The sequence below is a fragment of the Danio rerio genome, chromosome 17, assembly GCF_052040795.2.
Source record: "Danio rerio strain M-AB ecotype USA chromosome 17, GRCz13ab, whole genome shotgun sequence".
Taxonomy (NCBI): Eukaryota; Metazoa; Chordata; class Actinopteri; order Cypriniformes; family Danionidae; genus Danio; species Danio rerio.
The window spans coordinates 58880572-58902500 of NC_141037.1; the positions used below are offsets into that span (position 1 = coordinate 58880572).

Genomic DNA, 21929 nt, shown 5'->3' on the forward strand with positions numbered 1-21929 from the left:
TTCATTAGGCAGGTTGTAATTTGGCAAGTCATTGTAAAACGATGTATAAAAATGAGCTTAAAGGGGCAAATAATATTGACCTTAAAATGGTGTTTAAAAAATTAAAAACTGCTTTTATTCTAGCCGAAATAAAACAAATAAAGCTTTCTCCAGAAGAAAAAATATTATCAGACATACTGTGAAAATGTCCTTGCTCTATTAAACCTCATTTGGGAATTATTTCATATTTAATAATTCTGATTTCAACTGTAATTCACTCAGTGGCTTGTAAATGATCACTTTTGCTTTACCGCTCATTAATAAACAACACTAGGACACTCTAACAAATATTATTTCCCCTCTTTTTTCTGATATTGCCTTGACCTAAATCAGAGGTAATTAGTTGACACGCTTGCTTATTATTTCCTTATATCTAAAATCCAGAATGAACAATCGAAAAAGATTCATTAAAACAGTTGAAGAATCCGTCTGAAGCTATTTTAATATATTGCAATTGGTGAAATATTGATAATAAGAGTGAGATTATTCAGTACAGAGTATTGCTCAATTCCAGGATTCAGAAAATCAGGATTTTTAAAATCTTTCATCTATAAATGCCACAAGCTAAAGAGTAAAATGTGAACCCATCTGCATATGGATGTATATTTATATATTTTTTATTTTATTGCATGCATGCATATTCATTCATTTTCATTTGGCTTAGTCCCATTATTTAACAGGGGTTGCCACAGTGGAATGAACCGCCAACTATTCCAGCAAATGTTTAACACAGCGGATGCTCTTCCAGCTGCAACTCAGCACTGAGAAACACACACCCACACACCACGGCCAGTGTAGTTGATCAGTTCCCCTATAGCGCATGTGTTTGGACTGTGGGGGAAACCAGAGCACCCGGAGGAAACCCACACCAACACGGGGAGAACATGCAAACTCCACACAGAAACGCTAACTGAACCAGCTTGTAGGTATGCTTTGGCAAGTAAGTCATGCAAATAAAGTGAATTGAACAGAGAGCGACTGAGAGAAAACAGAGGGGGAGAGAGATACGGGGATCCTCACACAGGTGTGTTGACGCCCGGGGCGTCTCTGGCTGTGATTTGAGCCTGACTCTCATGTCTTTAAGGACGCAGCGTCAGATGTCTGTGAGCTTTACCGAGGCCAAGACAAACCTGCCGCAGTTGTCAGAGCTTGCTGACGGAGCTGCTGAAAGTGTGTGTGTGCAGGTTTTTCTCTGGTGCGGTAGATTGGCTGCTGTTGTGCCGCAGGTCAGAGACAGCAGAAACGCCAGAACAAAGTCTCGCTGCACAAAACCCAGCAGCTCTGATACTTGCAGGATCAAAGCAGAAACAAGCGGCTCTTCCTGACCGGGGGTTTGACGGACAGCTGACAGACCCTCCGATGGGCATCCGTCACTCTGCCGTCAAATTAAGATAAAGTGGCTTCGATGTTGGGCGTCACAGTGGGTAGCACGCTCGCCTCACAGCAAGAAGATCACTGGTTCGAGTCCCGGCTGGGTCAGTTGATGTTTCTGTGTGGAGTTTGCATGTTCTCCCCATGTTGGCATGGGTTTCCTCTGGGTTCTGGCAGAGATGTGAAAAAACAAAATGCTATTGGCTGTTTTTTTAAAAGGGGAGGAGCTACTCTATGCCCTGCCCTGTTCATATTTCTGATTATGTTTATTTATGTTGCACCATAATCCTGCGAGACACATTTCATCCCACTGTATGTCCACACATGTGGAGGGCTTATACTCGACACACTCACATCACGGAAACAGACGACGGGCCGACAATACCCGGCAGATGAAATCATGAGGAGCTGATCTGTCGGATACTCACAGTGTACTTGCTGGACAGCCTGAAGTGCCGTTGGGAAAAGAACAAGCATGAGCTGTAATCTGTCCAGGAAAGCTCAGCAGTATGGGGAGCGAGTGACGGCGGGGAGGAGCCGCTGCCGCAGTCATATTGATTCAGTTTAATTAGCAAGTCGTTAAATCGTCTGTTTGCTAAACAACACGAGTCTGAGTCTGGTTTTACACTCAGGTCCTAATGAGTTCTGCACCTCCACAGCCCTGCAGACAACTGAGAGACAGACAGATGGAGAAGACAGACAGACAGACAGACAGACAGACAGGTGGATAGACAGACAGATAGGTGGAGAAACAGACAGAAAGACAGACAGACAGACGAACAGAGACGGACAGACATACAGACAGACAGAAAGACAGACAGACAGATGGACAGACGGATGGACAGAAAGACAGACAGAAAGATAGAGATACAGACAGACAGACAGACAGACGGACAGATAGGGAGTCAGACAGACAGATAGAGAGACAGACAGACAGACATACAGACAGAGACAGACAGACAGACAGACAGAAAGACAGACAGGTGAATATACAGACAATCATACAGAAAGGTGGACATACAGACAGACGGACGGACAGAGACGGACAGACAAACAGACAGACAGAAAAACAGACAGACAGATAGAAAGACAGACAGACAGAAAAACAGACAGACAGATAGAGAGACAGACAGACAGACAGACAGACAGAGAGACAGATAAAGAGACAGACAGACAAATAGACAGACAGAGTCGGACAGACAGATAGGTGGAGAAACAGACAGACAGACAGACAGGTGGACATACATACAGACAGACGGACGGACAGAGACGGACAGACAGACAGACAGACAGAAAGAGATAGACAGATACAGAAACAGACAGACAGATAGAGAGACAGACAGACAGATCGACAGACGGACGGTCAGACAGACAGACAGAAAGACAGATACAGAAACAGACAGACAGATAGAGAGACAGACAGACAGATGGACGGATGGACAGACGGATGGACAGACAGACAGACAGAGAGACAGACAGACAGATCAGACAGACGGACAGACAATCAGAGAGACAAACAGACAGACAGATGGACAGATCGAGGGACGGACAGATACAGATAGACAGACAGAGAGACAGACAGACAGACAGACAGACAGACAGATAGAGAGACAGATAGAGAGACAGACAGAGAGACAGACAGACAGACAGACAGACAGACAGACAGCAGTGATGCTCTTCTGAGTCTGCAGTAACTCTGGGAACAGCTCATCGCTCCTCCATCTGCAGCTCATCAGTGGCGGTGAGGTAATGCTGTCTCACTGCTGCTGCTTTAACTTAAAGAAGACAGAGAGTGAGACAGCCTGTGTGTGTCTGATAAACGGACAGACGACTGTGGCGTGTGTGTGTGTGAGTGTGTTTGTGGCCTGTGGACGCAGATCTGACCCTGTTAGCGGGTGTAAATTGAGGAATTGTTTGCTTTGATTAAATGTGGCGTTAATCTGCGCACACTTCCTGGGTCAGAGTTGAGTGTGTTGCGCAGCCGCCGCTCTGTGTGTGTGTGTGTGTGTGTTCCTCATTAAAGAGCAGCTTCATTAGTTCTGCTCGGCTGGACGTGTGTTTCTGCCAGACGAGATGCTCTTATTGATGAGCAGACGCGGCTCAGAGCTGTGTTTCAATTCACGCCTGCTCCGGCAGACCACTGACCCGGCCACTCATTGGCTGGCCTCTCCTCTCTCCCTGCGCTGTGATTGGCTGAGGCTGTTGGCCGGGGTTCAGAGGAGGAGCGGTCCGGTTTGGGCTTTTCAGCAAAGGAATGTTGACAATAGGGCCGCTTACCAGGTGTGGCAGCGCACGCACACACACACACACACACACACTCACAGACAGACAAGAACACATGTATGCATGTGCGCACGCTCTCACACACACTCATGCACGCATACACACACACATACACTCACATATATGCATGCGTGCGAGTAATCACACACACACACACATGTACACAAACTCACATACACAAACACATTTGCATGTGTGCATGCACGCACACATGCACTGACACACACACACACATACTCACATGTATGCATGCATGCATGCTCACACGTACTGGCATACACACATGCACATAACACACACACACACACACATGTTTGCATACAAGCACGCATTTGGACACACACCCACGTACATACATACACACTCACACTCTCACATGTATTCATGTGCACACACACACACAAACACACTCACATGTATGCATGCACGCACGCATTTGCACACACCCATGCACATGCAGACACACTCACACACACACATACACACGTATGCATACATGCACTCATTTGTACACACACACCCACGTACATACATACACACTCACACACGTGCACGCATGTATTCAGGCATGCACACACACACACACACATACACGCACACGTTTGCACACCCACGCACAGGCAAGCACTCTCATACATACACAAACACACGTTTAAATGTGCGCACACACACACATGTACATTCATCCATGAACACACGTACACACTCTCTCTCTCAGACACACACACACACACACACACTCCCTCACACACAACACACACTCACAAATAGACATTCCTGACATAAAGCAGTGTGTGTGTATGTGTGTGAGAAAGAGTCACACACACACATGCGTGCACACAGACACACTCATATGTTTATGCATGCACACACTTTCTCTGTCTCTCTCTCTTGCATGCACACACACACACCCACACGCACACACACACACACTCACTATATCTCTCTCTCACACACACACACTGCTGTCTGTCAGGAATTCCTCCAGTGGCCCCAGAGTCTTGCGGTCTGTCTGTGGGCCTGCGCTGCTCTGTCGAGGGTTTGGCTGTGTTTGAAGTCTCGTATACACACACACACACTCACACACTCACACACACACACACACACTCACACACACACACACACACACACACTGTTGAATGTTGAATGTTGAAGCAGCTCCGAGGTCAAGTGGCCTCCTGCAGCTCTGAGTCCATAACTCACCGCAGCACATGTATGTGTGTGTGTGTGTGTGTGTGTGTGTGTGTGTGTGTGCGTGCGTGTTTGCTCCGTCTCATTACACGTGTGTTCTACCAGACTAGGTGATGACTACACCTCCGCCAATAGGGTGCGAACACAGTTTTAGACACTCTCTGTCCCTTTTGTTGGTGCTCAGTGGTGCGAGAGAGCTTGTGTGTGCGTGTGTGTGTGTGTGTGTGTGTGTGTGCGCGTGTGTGTGTGTGTGTGTGTCCTGGATAACTCCCTATAAACAGAAAGAAGTTTTTGATTCCTGACTAGACTTTATCACACACAACAGAGCTGTCTTACACACACACACACACACACACACACACACACACACACACACACACACACACACACACACACATTTTTGAGTTTCTCTGTGTTTGTGTGTCTGTATTTTTGTGTGATTGTGTGTGTGTCAACATATGTGTGTGTCTCTGTTTGTGTGTCTCTCTCTCTCTGTATTTGCATGTGTGTATGTTTGTGTGCCTCTGTGTGTGTGTGTGTCTCCAGCAGTGTTGGTCTTTGTTGTGAGCGTCAGTGAAGGACACATTCTGTGGTATATCCAGAGGAATGACCCCTGCGTGACCCTTCACCTCTGCTTTAATTATTTGTTTGAAGACCGCATGAGGTTCCCATGCAGAGCGCAGCGGTGGCAGCGGGGGACTGTGTGTGTGTGTGTGTGTGTGTGTGTGTGTTCAGTTTGTTCAGCTTCAGTAAAGACTCTAACAGACACACTGCATCATCACCATGCCTATATTAGTGTAGTAACGTCTGTACAGCTGTAATATTTACAGCGCTCACACCAAACCCGCCATCACATTCAGCACAGGGTGTGTGTGTGTGTGTGTGTGTGTGTGTGTGTGTGCTGGCGGGTGTTGTTCTAAGCACACCCCATTAGCAGCTCATGTGTGGAGGTGAACAGTGTTATCAGAGTCTGGTCTGATAATCTCAATTGGCTTTACACACACACACACACACACACACACACACACACACGCACACACACACACACACACACACATACTGATAACATGCGCTCTGGGGGCACAGTGCTGAAGGGCCGCTCCTGCAGGGTTACTGTGGCAACAATTTAGAGAGGCAAAACAGACGCTCTCTGTGTGTGTGTGTGTGTGTGTGTGTGTGAGGTCAGTCAGTCTCAGCAGCAACTCCTAAAGAAATTCATAAATCTTTCTCTCTCTCTGTCTGGTTTATAAGACGCTTTTGACCATGTCATTCATTCATTTTCCTTCGGCGTAGTTTCTTATTCATCAGGTGTCACCACAGCGGAATGAACCACCAACTATTCCAGCATATGTTTTACACAGCGGATGCTCTTCCAGCTGCAACCCAACACTGGGAAACACTCATAAGCTCATTTATGCACGTATAGACTTTGTATGACGACATCTGTTGCCTCACAGCAGGAAGGTCGCTGGTTTGAGTCTCGGCTGGGTCAGTTGGTGTTTCTGTGTGGAGTTTGCATGTTCTCCTCGTGTTGGTGTGGGTTTCCTCCGGGTGCTCCGGTTTCCCCCACAGTCCAAACACATGCGTTATAGGGGAACTGATCAACTACACTGGCCGTAGTGTATGAGTGTGTGTGTGTGTGTGTGTGAATGAGTGTGTATGGGTGTTTCCCAGTACTGGGTTGCAGCTGGAAGGGCATCCGCTGTGTAAAACATATGCTAGAATAGTTGGCGGTTCTACCGCTTTTTATACTCAATAATGTGTTGAATTTATTCTGAATGCATCTTGGTGCTTTGATAAATGCAAGTATTGATTTATTTGTACCTATAAAAATCCTACTGACCCCAAACTCCTGATGAACAGTAAGAACAGCGCTTATTAATAAAAGTGTTCATGTATTGCTCTCTCTCTCTCTCTCTCTCTCAATTCAATTTAATAATTGCCTTATTGGCATGACAAATGTTACAAATTTTAAAGTTTACATTAAAAACAACATGCAAATATAATAAAAACACACAGTAAAGAGATATAAAAAGGTATATAAATATAATAATTAAACAAAAATATTAATAATATATCAGTATTATCCAATATATTATATTTATTTAATATACTATATATTATTCAATATATTATATTATTCATATATATCAATAACAATAATAGATCAGAATACACTGTACACACACTCTCTCTCTCTCTCTTGCTGACAGCACACTTTGAATGCCAATGACTGATCAATCCAACAGTTTAGTGTCATTATAAGTAAATATTTGACCACACTTTGATGCATGATAAACTACCGCTGTGTATTTAGTGAATGTGTGTGTGTGTGTGTGTAATGAATGGTGCAGGTGTTTTCTAATGATCCCTAAATCCTATATTTACTGACGTATTTTTGACAGATGATAGCTGGACTGTGTTTTTAAGCTTTGACTTATTTGATTGCTTGATTTATTTATGAGGTATTATTATTCATGTTTATTATTTTATTTAATTTCAGTTCTTCCTTTTTGGAGTGTGCGTGTGTGTGTATGTGTGTGTGTGTGTGTGAATGAGTGTGTATGGGTGTTTCCCAGTACTGGGTTGCAGCTGAAAGGGCGTCCGCTGCGTAAAAAATATGCTGGATAAGTTGGTGCTTCATTCCGCTGATGAATAAATGGACTAAGCCGAAAAGAAAATGAATGAATGAATATTGTTATTATTTTTCATTTCTGTTCTTCCTATTTGGAGAGCGTTTGTTAACGTGTCTTTATTTTATGTAAGGAATGCTATTCGATGGCTGAATTACCTTAGGGATCAATAAACTATCCAACGAACTAACAAACTAACTAATGAACTAACTAACTAACTGACTAACTAACTAACTAACTAACTAACCAACCAACCAACTAACTAACGAACGAACTAATAAACCAACGAAGTAACTAACTAACTAGCTAGCTAGCTAACCAACCAACCAACCAACCAACCAATCAACGAACGAACGAACCAACCAACCAACCAACCAACCAACCAACCATAACTAACTAACTAACTAACTAACTAACCAACCAACCAACCAACCAACCAACCAACCAACCAACCACCCAACCAACCAACCAACCAACCAACCATAACTAACTAACTAACTAACTAACTAACTAACTAACTAACCAAAGTTTTGAAGAACACCATGCATAGTTGACGCTGTTTTCCTGAGCATCCACATGCGAGACACAATAAATGAAAGCTCTTCGTCTCCGGCAGCTGTGCGCTTGCTGAACTCCGTGTCACTGTGAGAGCACAGATTGCGGGTGTTTAAGTTAATGGCAGGTAAGAGCCGCATGTCGGACGGCTTCAGGAGGGATTTGGGCTGAAATTGATTCCAGTCCTGCTTGTATCTAATGACCGTACAGACCCATAGAGTCGCACGCTTTTCTTTTTTCATGCGGGAGAGTCCCAGCACGATCCCAAACCTGCGGCTAATATCAAACACATGCTTCGACCCAACTCCTCCGTGCTGCTGCTTCACATTTATAACATTACACTCAGTACACCTTTGGTTTTTGGATAAATTCAAGTATTCATTTACTGATGTTTGTGCCAAATAAAAGAGGTAAACTATAAGGATTCATTAATTTAAGATCACGAATAAACAACGAACACATTTAATACAGTATTTCATGTTAGTGAATGGAAACACAGACACTCATTGCTCATGTGAACTCACGGTGCATTAACTGATGTAAACAAGCATGAATGTGGATGATAGTAATGCATTAATAAATGTTGAACTATGATTAATAAATGCTGTACAAGTGTTGCTGATCATCAGTTCGTGTTATTAAATACAGTAACCAGCGATGCCGTTTTGTAAAGTCTGATTGAAATTGAATTGAAATTTCCGTGATTACCCAACTCAGCGCCTGCTTTAGCGGAGTCTCTCCTGGCCATTTTGCCTTTAAAACTTCTGCATTTAAAAACATTGTAAAGGGGTTTCGCTGACCCCCTGATGACCCGCGCGGCTCCATACTCAGAGCTGCAGGACAGAGGGTTTGTGGAGCTGCGCTTATTTGCCGGCGCGCGGGTGATAAAACTTCAGACAGGCTAATTGATGGTCTCGCTGACATAACAATAGCTGCTGAAAGCCTGGAGCTCATTTACAGACAGCTGGAGAGAGAAAGAGGGAGACCCCTGCCTAGGGGCCCTGACTAGGGGGCAGGGGACCAACTCAAAGAGACGTTTGTATGGAGGCTCCTGCGTAAGCAGGGCTCTTCTGAGTGTCCAGCGAGCGTGAAAGTGTGAACGATAATGTTTGTGCATGTGATCAACAATGAACCTTACATCTATTCCAGTATTAGCTAATAAAACACAGCTGTTTATGTTAACTCAGGGGCGTTGCACGATCACCTCACAGCAAGAAGGTCGCTGGTTCGAGCCTTAGCTGGGTCAGTTGGTGTTTCTGTGTGGAGTTTGCATGTTCTCCCCGTCTTGGTGTGGGTTTCCTCCGGGTGCTCCGGTTTCAGTCCAAACACATGCGCAGTAGGGGAACTGACCAACTAAACTGACCATAGTGTATGAGTATGTGTGTGAATGAGTGTGTATGGGTGTTTCCCAGTCGAAACACATGCACTATAGGGGAATTGATCAACAAAACTGGCTGTTGTGTATGAGTTTGTGTGTGTGTGAATGAGTGTGTATGGGTGTTTCCCAGTACTGGGTTGCAGCTGGAAGGGTATCCGCTATGTAAATCATATGCTGGATTAGTTGGCGGTTCATTCTGCTGTGGCGACCCCTGATTAGCCAAAAGAAAATGAATGAATGAATTAGATGCACATGACCCTAATTGCAAGCCTAAACCTAACATAAACTATAAAGTTGTGTCTGAAATCTGATTGGTTGATTGAAATGTTATTCCAGGATTAGCATATATGTTAATGCAGAAACATGGTGCACATGGTAACATCAGGGTTGCAGTGTTCTTAGTGTTGGAGAAATCATTCAGGTTTTGCATTTCTACAGGTTACTCTCGTGGAAATTATTAATTTATTGATTAATAGCTAATTTGTATAATCTCCTTTGCACATTTTACTATTATTTGCTGATCCCACAATGAGGGGTTTGGGTTAGGGGGCATGCCTTCCTCATAAAATCATACATTTTAATACAAATTAAATCACGTGCATGCATTCAAACTAGACAGAGTTTTCTGACAATACGTAAAATAGGTATGTTGGTGATCAGGCTGTAATACCAGTAAAATTGAGCATATATAAACCTCTCTGAACTTGACTGTGTTAGTTTGCATTGCCAGTGTTTTAGTATCTCAAGTCCAAAACCGTATTTTCCAGTCGAGACTAGCTCATTTGAGTCCAATTACAGAGCTCAAATGCATTCATTTTCCTCTTGCTTAGTCTGTATTTCAGAGGTGGCCACGGCGGAATGAACCGCCAACTATTCCGGCATATGTTTTACACAACGAATGCCCTTCCAGCTGCAACCCAGCACTGGAAAACACCCATACACACTCATTCTCTCACACACACACTCATACACTACGGCTAATTCAGTTGATCAGTTCCCCTATAGCGCATGTGTTTGGACTATGGGGGAAACCACCTGGAGGAAACCCACGCCAACACGGGGAGAACATGCAAACTCCACACAGAAATGCAAACTGACGCAGACAGGGCTCAAATCAGTGACCTTCTTGCTGTGAGGCCACAGTGCTGACCACTGAGCCACCACAGAGAACCAACTCTCCTGAAAACATCGTGATTGTGTGCTTCAGTCTTGAGCACAGCGCCGATGCGAAGTGCCTGTTATCAGCCTGATGTGAGTCCTGTAAGAGCTTGGATTTAACAGGTCTTGTTTTTCCTTGTGTTTTCAGGTTCATTAATGCCAGAAGAAGAATAGTGCAGCCCATGATTGACCAGTCGAATCGAGCAGGTAAACACCCTTGGTCTCGTCTTCCCTTCATGTGCTGATCTCCAGTCTTGTCTCCTGTGTCTGCAGCACAACAACAGCAGATTGAATCTAATTGAACGTTTCTCCGTCTCGCCGGTTAGAAGGACATCACTGAATCTCGCCGCTAATTGGCCACATGAGAACTTTACAGTAATTCTGCGGCGTTTCGCTGTGTCTCTTTGTGTTACGCTACATTAGAAGGCGATCTGCATAATCATGTATGAACTGGCATCGGCAGCAGAAGGGGAAGTTCTCTAGTTCTTTGAGTTATTGATGGCTCGATTATGAGTCTCGCTGTGAGCTGGAGTTCTGTCATATCTGTTGGAGACATTGTTCAACTGAGCCCATTAGGATGTTGGCAGTGACTGATAGACACGCTGGTCTGCTGGTCATGGGTGACATTGTGATTATGAATGAGGGATGCTGGTCTAAACATCCCAGCATCTGTGGTTTCTAGATCCCTGAAAGGTTATGATCTACTGAGCCCCCTAAGTAGTGGACTAGGCATGGGACTTAAACCGTAGTAATCCTTATAACCGATTATCCTCCCATGCATATAGTTCCCGAAGTCACATCAACAGCACATATGTTCAACCTCTCCTAAGCACACCTGAATCACTCTTCAGAACATTAGAGGAGACTCCAAAACCCTCACCGCCTGAAATGAGCGGGTCAGATAAGGGAGACATCCACATTGTGTGCTGTTGGGAACAGGGATGGGAATCGCTGCTATAGTGGACATCATTCAGAGCTGCTGGACGGTTGTGTTGACGTAACGGTTTCACATCGTGTCGATGCTTGGAGAATGAGCGAAGACGTGTGTGTGTGTGTGTGTGTGTGTGTGTGTGTGGCTGATGAACAGCTCAGTGTGTTTGGGCTGCTGCTGGGATAATCGCTGATTGTCTGGTGTGTCTTCTCTCTTCTTCCCCTGCTGTCCACGTTTGACTTCAATCAGGTTTTCTTCTTGATCCTTCAGTGAGCCAGGGAGCAGCGTACAGTCCAGAGGGGCAGCCAATGGGCAGCTTCGTGCTGGACGGGCAGCAACACATGGGCATCCGGCCAGCAGGTGAGATGTGCTGACCCTCAAATCACGTCTTCTGCACCGCACATTTACTGCTCTTAGCAGAGGAGTGACCAATCCTAGAGCACATGTATAGGCAAGTTCTGTCCTGGAGAGTATTAATTTAGGCCCGGTCCACAGCAACACGGGTATCTTCAAAACTGCAGTTTGCCCGTTTGTCCACACAAAAACACAGTATCAGGTGATCTGAACCAAAAGTTTCTGAAAACTCCGGCCAGGGTGGAGATTTCCCAAAGCTCTGGGTACAGTGATGCCTATGTGGACACTGCCTCATCACATCAGCGTGCCAAACACATTGCATAATCCACATTGTTCATGCTGCAGGACGGTAATATGCCTTTATTCTTACGTTTGCATTTACTTGTAGGAGATTAACTTGCACAACTAATTCTGAATCCAGCATTAAAGGCTTTTATCGTCCCCTGTTGGTTCGGCTTGCTCTTAACATGCATCACATGTGGACAGAGACTCTTTTGAAATGAATGTCCATCATGGTCTGGACTCAGCCTTGAAAAACAAAACCTGCTTGTAGTTTTATAGCAACACTCAGACCTTGATTGGCTTGTTCAGGTGTGTATAGTTATGGTTGAGGCAAAACTCCAACCCTCAAGAACCAAACTTGGCCTGTCCTAAAGCAGGGGTTGCCAAACGTTTCAGCCTGCGACCCCTAAAATAATAATGCCAGTGATATGCGCCCCCCAAATTCCTATAAATATACAATAGGCCGATATAAACAGGAGAATACTGTCAACACAATAAAGTGCAACAGTCTAACAACCATATATATATTTTATAGTCATTTATTAATTTATTTAATCTAATATTAACCTCAGCTAAAGGGACTGGTGGACACAGTGTTTTCAGCAAGTGTATTCTTGGTTTAATTTTGGAGATCCTCAGTGTTCAGTTGTGGCCTTTATATATATATTTATTTTAATGTATTTGATTGCCATAAAGTTGTCAGAAAGTTTAACCCGCAGCTATAAATTCAGCTGACGCTACTGCTGTATTATAAATGCAATGTAAACACACCAATCCTATGAAAGCATAATTGATAAGCTGACGGCTTTTCATTTGCATGTGGTTGTTTTTTTAACTATTAAAAACTACTATTAGAATCTTCTGTGGGTTATGGATAAAATATGGTGATTCTAATAGTTTAATAAAGTTTATTTGACATGTGAAAATCACCAAGCGACTCCCTGTCATAGTCTCGGGACCCTCACTTTGGGAACCACAGTCCTAGAGGAGCCATTTTTAACTTCTTTATTGCACATTTGAAGTCCAGTTGATTTGAAATATTTTATGTACAGTGAAATGTTCATTTAAAAATTGACCAAAGCAAAGTCCTCTGCGCATCGCTACAGAATATATCATTACGCTTTTTGTATAATTTGCTACACTCCCTGAAAAAAAGGTGGTACAAATGATGTTCCTCGAGGAACCGTACCTTACCTCTGTGCCTTGTATGGTACAGTTGAAGTGAAGGTGCACAATTGTTCTCATATAAAGGTACAAAACTGTTGAACAACTGTAAAAATAAATATGACTGGAAAGGAAAAGTGATTTGATGAAGAATTTCCATATTAAAACAAGAATCATCATATGCATATTTAAAAAAAAAACTCATAAAGATTAACTATTAAGTTCTCTAAAACAATAATGCAAAACAACTGGTACACTCTCAGAAACAAATGTTGTACCAAAGAAGGTACAAGCTTAATTAATGAACAGAATTTTACCTTAAGACAGAAACAAATTTGTACCATTGCAGGACCGTTTGTACCTTTAAGGACATGATTTGCCAACACAATCTCACGGCAATTCATAACTTTTTCATTTAGTGGCTAATTCGTATGAATTCGTACGATCTAATTCGTACAATTTAGTACGATTTGCTCATCCCCCAATGACGGTTGGGGTTAGGGGTGGGGTCAGGTGCCACGCCTCCTTTTTAAAATCGTACCATTTCGTACGACTGAATTAGCCACTAAACTGGCTAAACGTAAAATACTTACGTTTTCTCGTGAGATCAGGCTGGATTTGCACCATGAGAAACCAAAATCTACCTTTGGTTTGTAAAACCTACAGATACAATATTGAACCTTCATCAGAGGTACAAATCTGATCCGTGAAGATACCACTACAATGACAAGACACTTACCTAAACAGTGTCAAATGTGTTCCTTCAGGAACTGTTTAAAGGCATTTTACTTTCTCCAAAATGCGTCAATTTATTTTCAGTAAATATACAACATCAAATACATTAATTTAACAATATTTCTAAAAAAATAAAAAAATAAAAAAAAGGTTTCTTTGTGTGTGAATGCACCTTTTACATCAACAATAAAGAATAAAAAGTACTTTAACATCAATCCAAACATCTATTTTTGCTAAACACTTTGCACAGAAATGTTTCACATTCTGCCATATACAATATAACAGCTTTTTCTCCAGTTTTCAACACCTAAAAGATCATTTACTTAATTTTACACAGAAATACAATTATGCAAAAGCATTGTAAAGGAGATATGCACAATGTTTGATTACGTTTACAATAGTGAATGTCTGCATCAACACTTTGCACATGCAGGACTTTTACCATGTGTAGTGGAAAGCAAACGCCAAAAGGTGCGGATATCACTAACAAAACTGTATTAATCAGAAAATGCTCACCATATGTTCAATAAAATGCCTTAAATGTTCAGCTTAAACACCTACAGTATAGTTCTGTTTCACCAGCTGTTTTCTTTTATAGAAGTTAATCATTAATGTTGATGAGTGTCTTTAAGCATCTGCTTTTAAATAATGATTCATATTTTAATCTGGAAGTTATTCATAAAGCACTTTGCCTTTCCAGTCATATTTATTGATATTGTAATAAAGAAGGAGTTTTTGTACATTTTTTTTTAATGAGAACAATTGTGACCCTTTATTTCAGTTGTACCATAAAAGGTACAGAGCAGCATCATAAGAGTCTTTTCTGTACCATATAAGGTACAAGATTTACAAAGGTACAGAACTGTTCCTTAAGGAGCTTTATTTGTTCCACCGTGTACCTGTTTTCTGACAGTGAACTTCCCCTGCAACCTTCTTCAGTCCAACATTGTACATTTGTTCTGAGAGTGTAGGATCAGATTCGTTTCTTTGATCGCGTCTCATGGTAAATTGAAGTTGTATTATTTGCAAATGGCTGGAAATCAAATTAAAGATTATGATAAATAAACTTAAAACTGTCTTGTTGGGATCTGATGTCCGTTAGTGTTTAATTGGCGTGTGTATGTGAAGACTCATCTGCTTACCTGTGCGCAGCTAAAGGAAGGATAATTAGGAGAAGCTTCAACAGTATGTGTGAAGGATGAAGGACGTAAGGATTGAACACCCTCGTCTCAGATTAAACCGACATAACAACTCAAGTCTCTGTTTTCAAAGATGTTGTTGCCTAAAGTTAGACTTTCAGGAGAGCTCAGATGAAGAAGTTTATCATTTAAAAACCCCAATCTCACTGAGACCAAATGATATGAACAGCCAACACATTCTCGCGGCGATTCGTACATTTTTGATTTAGTGGCTAATTTGTATGAATTCGTACGATCTAATTGGTATGATTTAGTACGATGTGCTCATCGCCTGATGATGATTGGGGATAGGGGTGGGGTTGGATGCCACGCCTCCTTTATAAAATCGTACATTTTCGTACGACTGAATTAGCTACTAAACTGACAAAACGTAAAACACTCACGTTTCCTTGTGAGATCAGGCTGGAACAGCTATGCATTTGAGAGAGATTACAATTAAGAACTCGACTCCTGTGCATTAAAAGAGCAAGAGATCTCTCCACTTTCTCTTTTCTCTGCTGTGTGTTGGTCATATTGCGGAGTCTGACGGAAACTGTGTGTGTGTGTGTGTGTGTCTGCAGGTCCTATGAGTGGCATGGGCATGAACATGGGCATGGACGGCCAGTGGCACTACATGTAACGGCTGCACAGAAAAGAAAAGGGGGAAGTAAGTACACCGGGAGTCTTTTTCTTCTTTCAGGAGTCCTTCCTGTCTTTTTTTCCTGTCAGAATTCCCCTGGAAGCCCGAAATAACACAGCAGACGCTCTGCTTTACAGCGCCAAATATCAAGGCAGCAAAATAAGTCAGGTGAGACTTGACTGCTGAAAACAAGGCAGAAATGCACTAAAGTGGAATTTATTTATGGCTGCAGCGGCGGCGTGCTCCATGTCTCATGCGGCCAATGCAAATGTTGGACATTTGGGGGGGGGGGGGCGGCATCTCCTGGGGTGGAAGATGACAGGGTGAAATTAAGCGGGCTCCAGTGAAGCGATAAAAAAAGGAGAAGTGAAACTGTCCTCGGAGTGACATAAATCCGTCAGGGGAAGGATTGATGGCCAAATTATCTTATATGCAAAGACGGGAGCAGTGCAGTACTTTACGCTCCCGGAGAGAGATATAGAGACGGCGGGTGACACGGCCATCCTTCACCGGGGAAGCCGTGTGCCGCGCTTTTACACTGGGAACCGAATCTGAATATCAGCAAATGGGTGTGTGAGAGAACAGCACTAAAGAACGGAGATCTGGCTCGCGTTCCCCTTCTGATTAAGACAGCCATTACGCTGCCCGCCGGCGCCGCGCCACTGACATTTTAGAAATCAAGACGTATGGCGTCCCAAAGGTGGCAGGGCAGAGAAGATTTTATTTAACACCTCTACTTCCTGCTCAATGAGCCTCAATATAATAACACTTTGCTTGATTAAAAGAACCCTTTATATGTAAATAGACGGCAGTTTCCTGTAGGTCACCATAGCGGTGCTGCAGTGGAGGCCCCCCCACACACACTCGTTAATAGACTCAGGAACGCGCTGAATGCCTTCCCTAAAACAGCCGCAGAGACAACATTTGCTCAGCTTGGATAATTTTTAATACGGCGCGGGATAATTCTCAGACTATTTAATTACGTAACATACTTTATGCTTCATGAGCAATTAGATTAATGGCTTAATGCGGAGGAATATTAGCCATCTCTGATTCGATTACGCACACACACACACACACACACACACACAATATGCCCATATTTGCTGTTTAATTATGATTGGCGATGAGGTGTGCTGCTTCTGAAGGATGCAGATCGTGACACACACACACTCACGCTCTTTACAGGAAGATCTGCAGGTTAAATAACGCCGCCTGCAGATTTGGAGATGCTTTAATCTGCAGCGCTATGTGCAGCGAGAGCCCGGTGACCTTGCGCTGACCTGCTTTAAATGATGTTGTTAATGCCCCTGGGGTCACGTTACAAAACACGGACGCTCTGCGTGTGTGCTGCACCGCGACACAAGCTCTTCCCCTTCCACATTATCAAAACACACACACACACACACACAAATCTGTGTTTGCACTTCTCTTTACAGTCTCTCATCCAATATGGAGCATGTTGTTAAACAGCAACTGATCACGTTTGTAAAGTATTTAGTGATGATTCTTGCGATCTCATCCTGTCACAATAATATCAGTGGTGATTCTGAACACTGACATACAGGTAAAATCCACATTGTGCTGTAGGGTGTGTATGTGTAAGCAGTCTCTAGATAAATAAGCACGCTTGTAAAATATGTGGGGATGCTTCTTGCTATTATTAGAGCATTAGCTATGACTTTTGCCTCCATAAACTCCAAATCTGCTGCTTATTAATAATTAAGGTAGTTGGGTTTAGGTATTGGAGATGTAGAATAAGATCATGCACAATATGTGCTTCATAATATAATATCTTAATTATAGGCTAGTAATAAGACACTAGTAAACAGTGTGAATCTGTACTCAAATTAAAGTGTTAATAAGGCAGGCCAAATCTCACCTGTCACTAATGTCAGAGGTGATTCTGAACACTGACACCTTTCAGTATTATGACGTTTCCACAAAATCCACATGGCATTGTGCTGTATTGAGTGTATTTGTAACCACACTGAAAATAGCGTTGCGTGCAGAACTGTTACAAACTATTTATTTGTGTTGACTTTAAACAAATTAATTAAATTCAATAATGTTCAACCTAATTTGTTTGTTTAAATTCAGCCCAAATAAATTGTTTACAACCACTTAACATAAGAAAAATGAGTAAATCCAAGCAATTATCGTTGAATATTTATTTTCAGTGCAGTCTCTAAATAAATGATCAGGTTTGTAAAGGATTTGGTATTTGCTGTTAATAGAGCATTAGCTATGACTTTTGCCTCAATAAACTCCAAATTTGCTGCTTATTAATAATTAAGGTTGCTGGGTTTAGGTATTGGAGATGTAGAGTAAGATCATGCACAATATGTGCTTTATATCCAGCCAATATCTTAATAATTTGCCGGTAGTAAGACACTAGTAAACAGTGTAAATCTGTACTTAAACTAAAGTCTTGCTAAGGCACATCAGATCTCATCTCGTCTGTAATGTCAGTGTTGATTCTGATAAAGTTGTTCCTGCAAGATAAACATCACACCATCGCATGCTTTAAGAGGTTCTGCAGCAGATTGCTTCTTGCTATTAATAGAGCATTAGCTATAACTTTTGCAAAAAAAAAAAAAAAAAAATATATATATATATATATATATATATATATATATATATATATATATATATATATATATATATATATATATACTGTATATATATATATATATATATATATATATATATATATATATATATATATATATATATAAAACTTTTTGCAGTGTGTTAAATTATAAAAGTAGAGTTTTCCAAAAAAAAAAATAAAAAAATAAACAATATTCTACTTAATAATAATAATAATATTAATAATAATGATAATAATAATAATAATAATTATTATTATTATCATTTTCATAATCATCATTAATATAATTTTTAAAGTGTAAATTTTTTCTTTTCTAAGAAATAATAAATATTACATTTGATTTTATAATAAATAGCCTCATTATTTATAAGATTTACATGATATTAGAATACGTGTTAGTGTAAGTGATATATTTTAGAATAGAATATGTGATGTTCAACTTCTCACTAACATTAGTTAAGGAAACCCTGTGTTCCATTGACATATATTTCAGTTCAAATGGAAAGCGAGTGCATGTTTTAACCAAATCGAATATTGGATTTTATTTGTAAATGCATGAGCGTGTAAAACAACATAATTTGCACAAATAAATGACGGGGTTCTTCTCTACAGAAGTAGGTCCTCCACTCAGTCTAGAGCATCATTATGGGTGTTTTACGTTATAACTAACGCAGTTCAAGCGACGGATCTGCGACAGAGAAACTATGCTTTTTAGGAAACACTCATCACTACGTCGCTCTTTTCCCAAACGATGCATTATACTATGATAGTTGAGCAGCGAGTTACGTTGTTGTTTGGGAAACACACCTCAGGTTTGTAAAGGATTTAGTGACGCTTTAAATTAAGGTGCTATTCTCACGATTATCAAAGCATTAAACATGACTGTTGAGTCAAGAAACTCTTAATTTGCTGCTTATTAATAATTAAGGCAGTTGGGTTTAGGTATTGGAGAATAAGACCATGCACATGCAATATAACAAGCCAATATTTTAATAATAGGCTAGTAGTAAGACAGTAGGTAATAGTGTGAATCTGTACTCAAACTAAAGTGTTACTAAGGCACATCAGATCTCATCCCGTCTCTAATGTCAGTGTTGATTCTGATAAAGTTGTTCCTGCAAGATAAACATCACACCATCGCATGCTTTCAGAGGTTCTGCAGCAGATTGAGGACGGAACCGTGCACTAACTCGAGGTGTTTCCTAGAACGTGCTCATGAATGCATATCAATGGAGTAGAGATGCGAGGCGTCTCCGCTCGAGTGTGCTCTTTGTCTGAAACATCTTTCGCTGCAGAACGCGTGTCCTGAATGCAGATCCGAGTCGTGCGCCGCTGACTGTGTGTGTCTCTGTGTGTCTGTCAGGTCTGCGAGGCGTGCCGGGGGAGTTTCGTACCTCAGTTTCGTGGTCCTGTGGGCATGAGCATGGCATCACCGACCCCTCCACCCAAAAGCCCATCGTCTCCTGCGTTTGTCATCCCGTGCGGCCATGCTAATGCACGGAGAGCCCTCCTCCACCTCCAGCAGAACGACCACGACCTTTGACCCCCCCCTCTCTCCTGACCACAGCGCTGCTGGACCGGCGACCAACACCATCACGGATGAACTGGACAATGACCCCACGACAGATTTCACCTTTGTTTTTGTTGTTGTTGTTGTTTTTTTTGAAGGAAAAGAGAACAACGGTGGAGTTCCAGACGAGCTGTGATCGTTTTTTTAATCTTGTGAATTTTGTTACTGGAGGACCAAGAGTCGACGCTGAATCGCTTTGTAAAGTCTGTTCAACATCAGCAGAGGATGACGAACTTTAAAGACGAGAACAGACTCCAAGAGTTCAACTACTGTAGTATAAAAGCCTAGAAACTAAATTAAATCGTGTACATTTTTTATCACTCACTTCATGTCTGATGAGCTAGTCCTAGAGTAAAACCCTGTTTTTTCACACTGTGTGTGCTGAAGATCCGAAGCGGAGGAGCTCCGATCATTAACGCAGCGTTAACGCCATCGAAGCTCGCTCTTTTTCGCGAAAGCCCGCCTCTTTTTGTTTCGTCACGCATTTTTTGGTCCATGAATGAATGTTGCCCTGTTGGTGAAGTTCTTCGTTTTGAATTGCCCAAGCACTGGATTGTGTTGCTTTTATACGTTTTTATTTTATTATTATTATTATTAATATTATTATTATTATTAATTTTGTATCTTGGACTCTCAGAGTAAGAGCCTTATGAAGGACGTGTATCCTGGAGAAGAAAAAAAATACAAAACAACACCAACAACAGTCTCACTCCTGGGGATCAAATATACTATATATATATATATGTGTGTGTGTGTGTGAATCTGCCATATGGACCGACACGCGTGGATCCTCTCAGTCCTTTGGCACATACACAGCGGAGGAGCGGCGAAAGACTTTAAAAGGACGGAAAAACAAACAACACTTAAATTATGAACTCAGAGCTTGAGAGAATATTGTAAGAAAACTTCGTACAGAGTTCAGTCTATTACTTGTTTCATGTTAGATATTCTATGTGTTTACCTCAATTGAAGACGAATGTTTTTTGCTAGTTTCAGATCTGCTGTGGCATTGATATTGTATGTCCATGAATCCCCCCCCCACCCTCGATTCCTTCCTTTCTCAGCACGTGCTCCTCACTAGAAGATGAAATACTGTCTCCTTGAGCTTTGTCAGAAATACATTCAATACTTTTATGTATGAGGACTGTGGCGTAATGTTTCAAAGGTGTTCAGTCACAAATGCTGTAATAAATATTTCATTTTTTTGATTTTGGTAGATTCATGTGTGCTGTACGGTGTGTTGCACATTGAAACGTGGTGGATATAATATAAACTATTTAATATACAACATCGTTCTTATTTAATATGATTGCACAAACTCGCTCTTATGATTTTGTGTGTGTGTGTGTGTGTGTGTGTGGTTGTTGTTGTGTGAGACAGACACCTCCAGAGGAGAGGACGGTCTCTGCTGTGAGTGTAAGCCGAGCGGACAGCGCTTTTCTCGGTTTGAGTTTCTGCGGCGCCTCCTGCTGGCTGATAACTGCACTGCGGCTTTACTCACACACACCCTTTGCATCATTATCACTAATATTATTATCTTTACAAATGCATTTATGCATTCAAATCAAATTAATAATGATGGTAATAATCATGCGCAGCAAGCGCAACCAATGAAACGCGTTAAATACATAAATGCGCATTTCTAGAAACCTCCGACAGATGCTCTCAGATAAATAAAGCACATTTACAGGCGGACACGGATGAAAGTCAGTCTTTTTTCGATACTTAAATGTTTAATATGCATTTCCTAAATATTTATAATGAAGAATTCGTTTTAAGATTAAATGAATAAATTGAAAATGTGCATATATTATTATTATTCTTATAAAGCAGGTTTTCAAATATTTGTAAAA

The 21929-nt window shown here is 41.7% G+C and overlaps 1 protein-coding gene across 10 annotated transcripts in view; it reads left to right on the top strand.

Annotated features, from left to right (window-relative positions):
• meis2a (Meis homeobox 2a) overlaps nt 1–21292 on the top strand; it is a 102569-nt gene extending 81277 nt beyond the window's left edge. For 6 of the 10 annotated variants that reach the window (XM_087288501.1, XM_087288503.1, XM_087288506.1 and 3 more), the window contains exons 10-13: nt 10757–10815; nt 11789–11899; nt 15834–15919; nt 19870–20010. In XM_087288501.1, the coding sequence (XP_087144627.1) occupies nt 10757–10815; nt 11789–11899; nt 15834–15892 (229 nt within the window). In that variant the 3' untranslated portion in view covers nt 15893–15919; nt 19870–20010. 10 annotated transcript variants of the gene reach the window in all.
• Nucleotides 21293–21929: the final 637 nt, after the last annotated feature.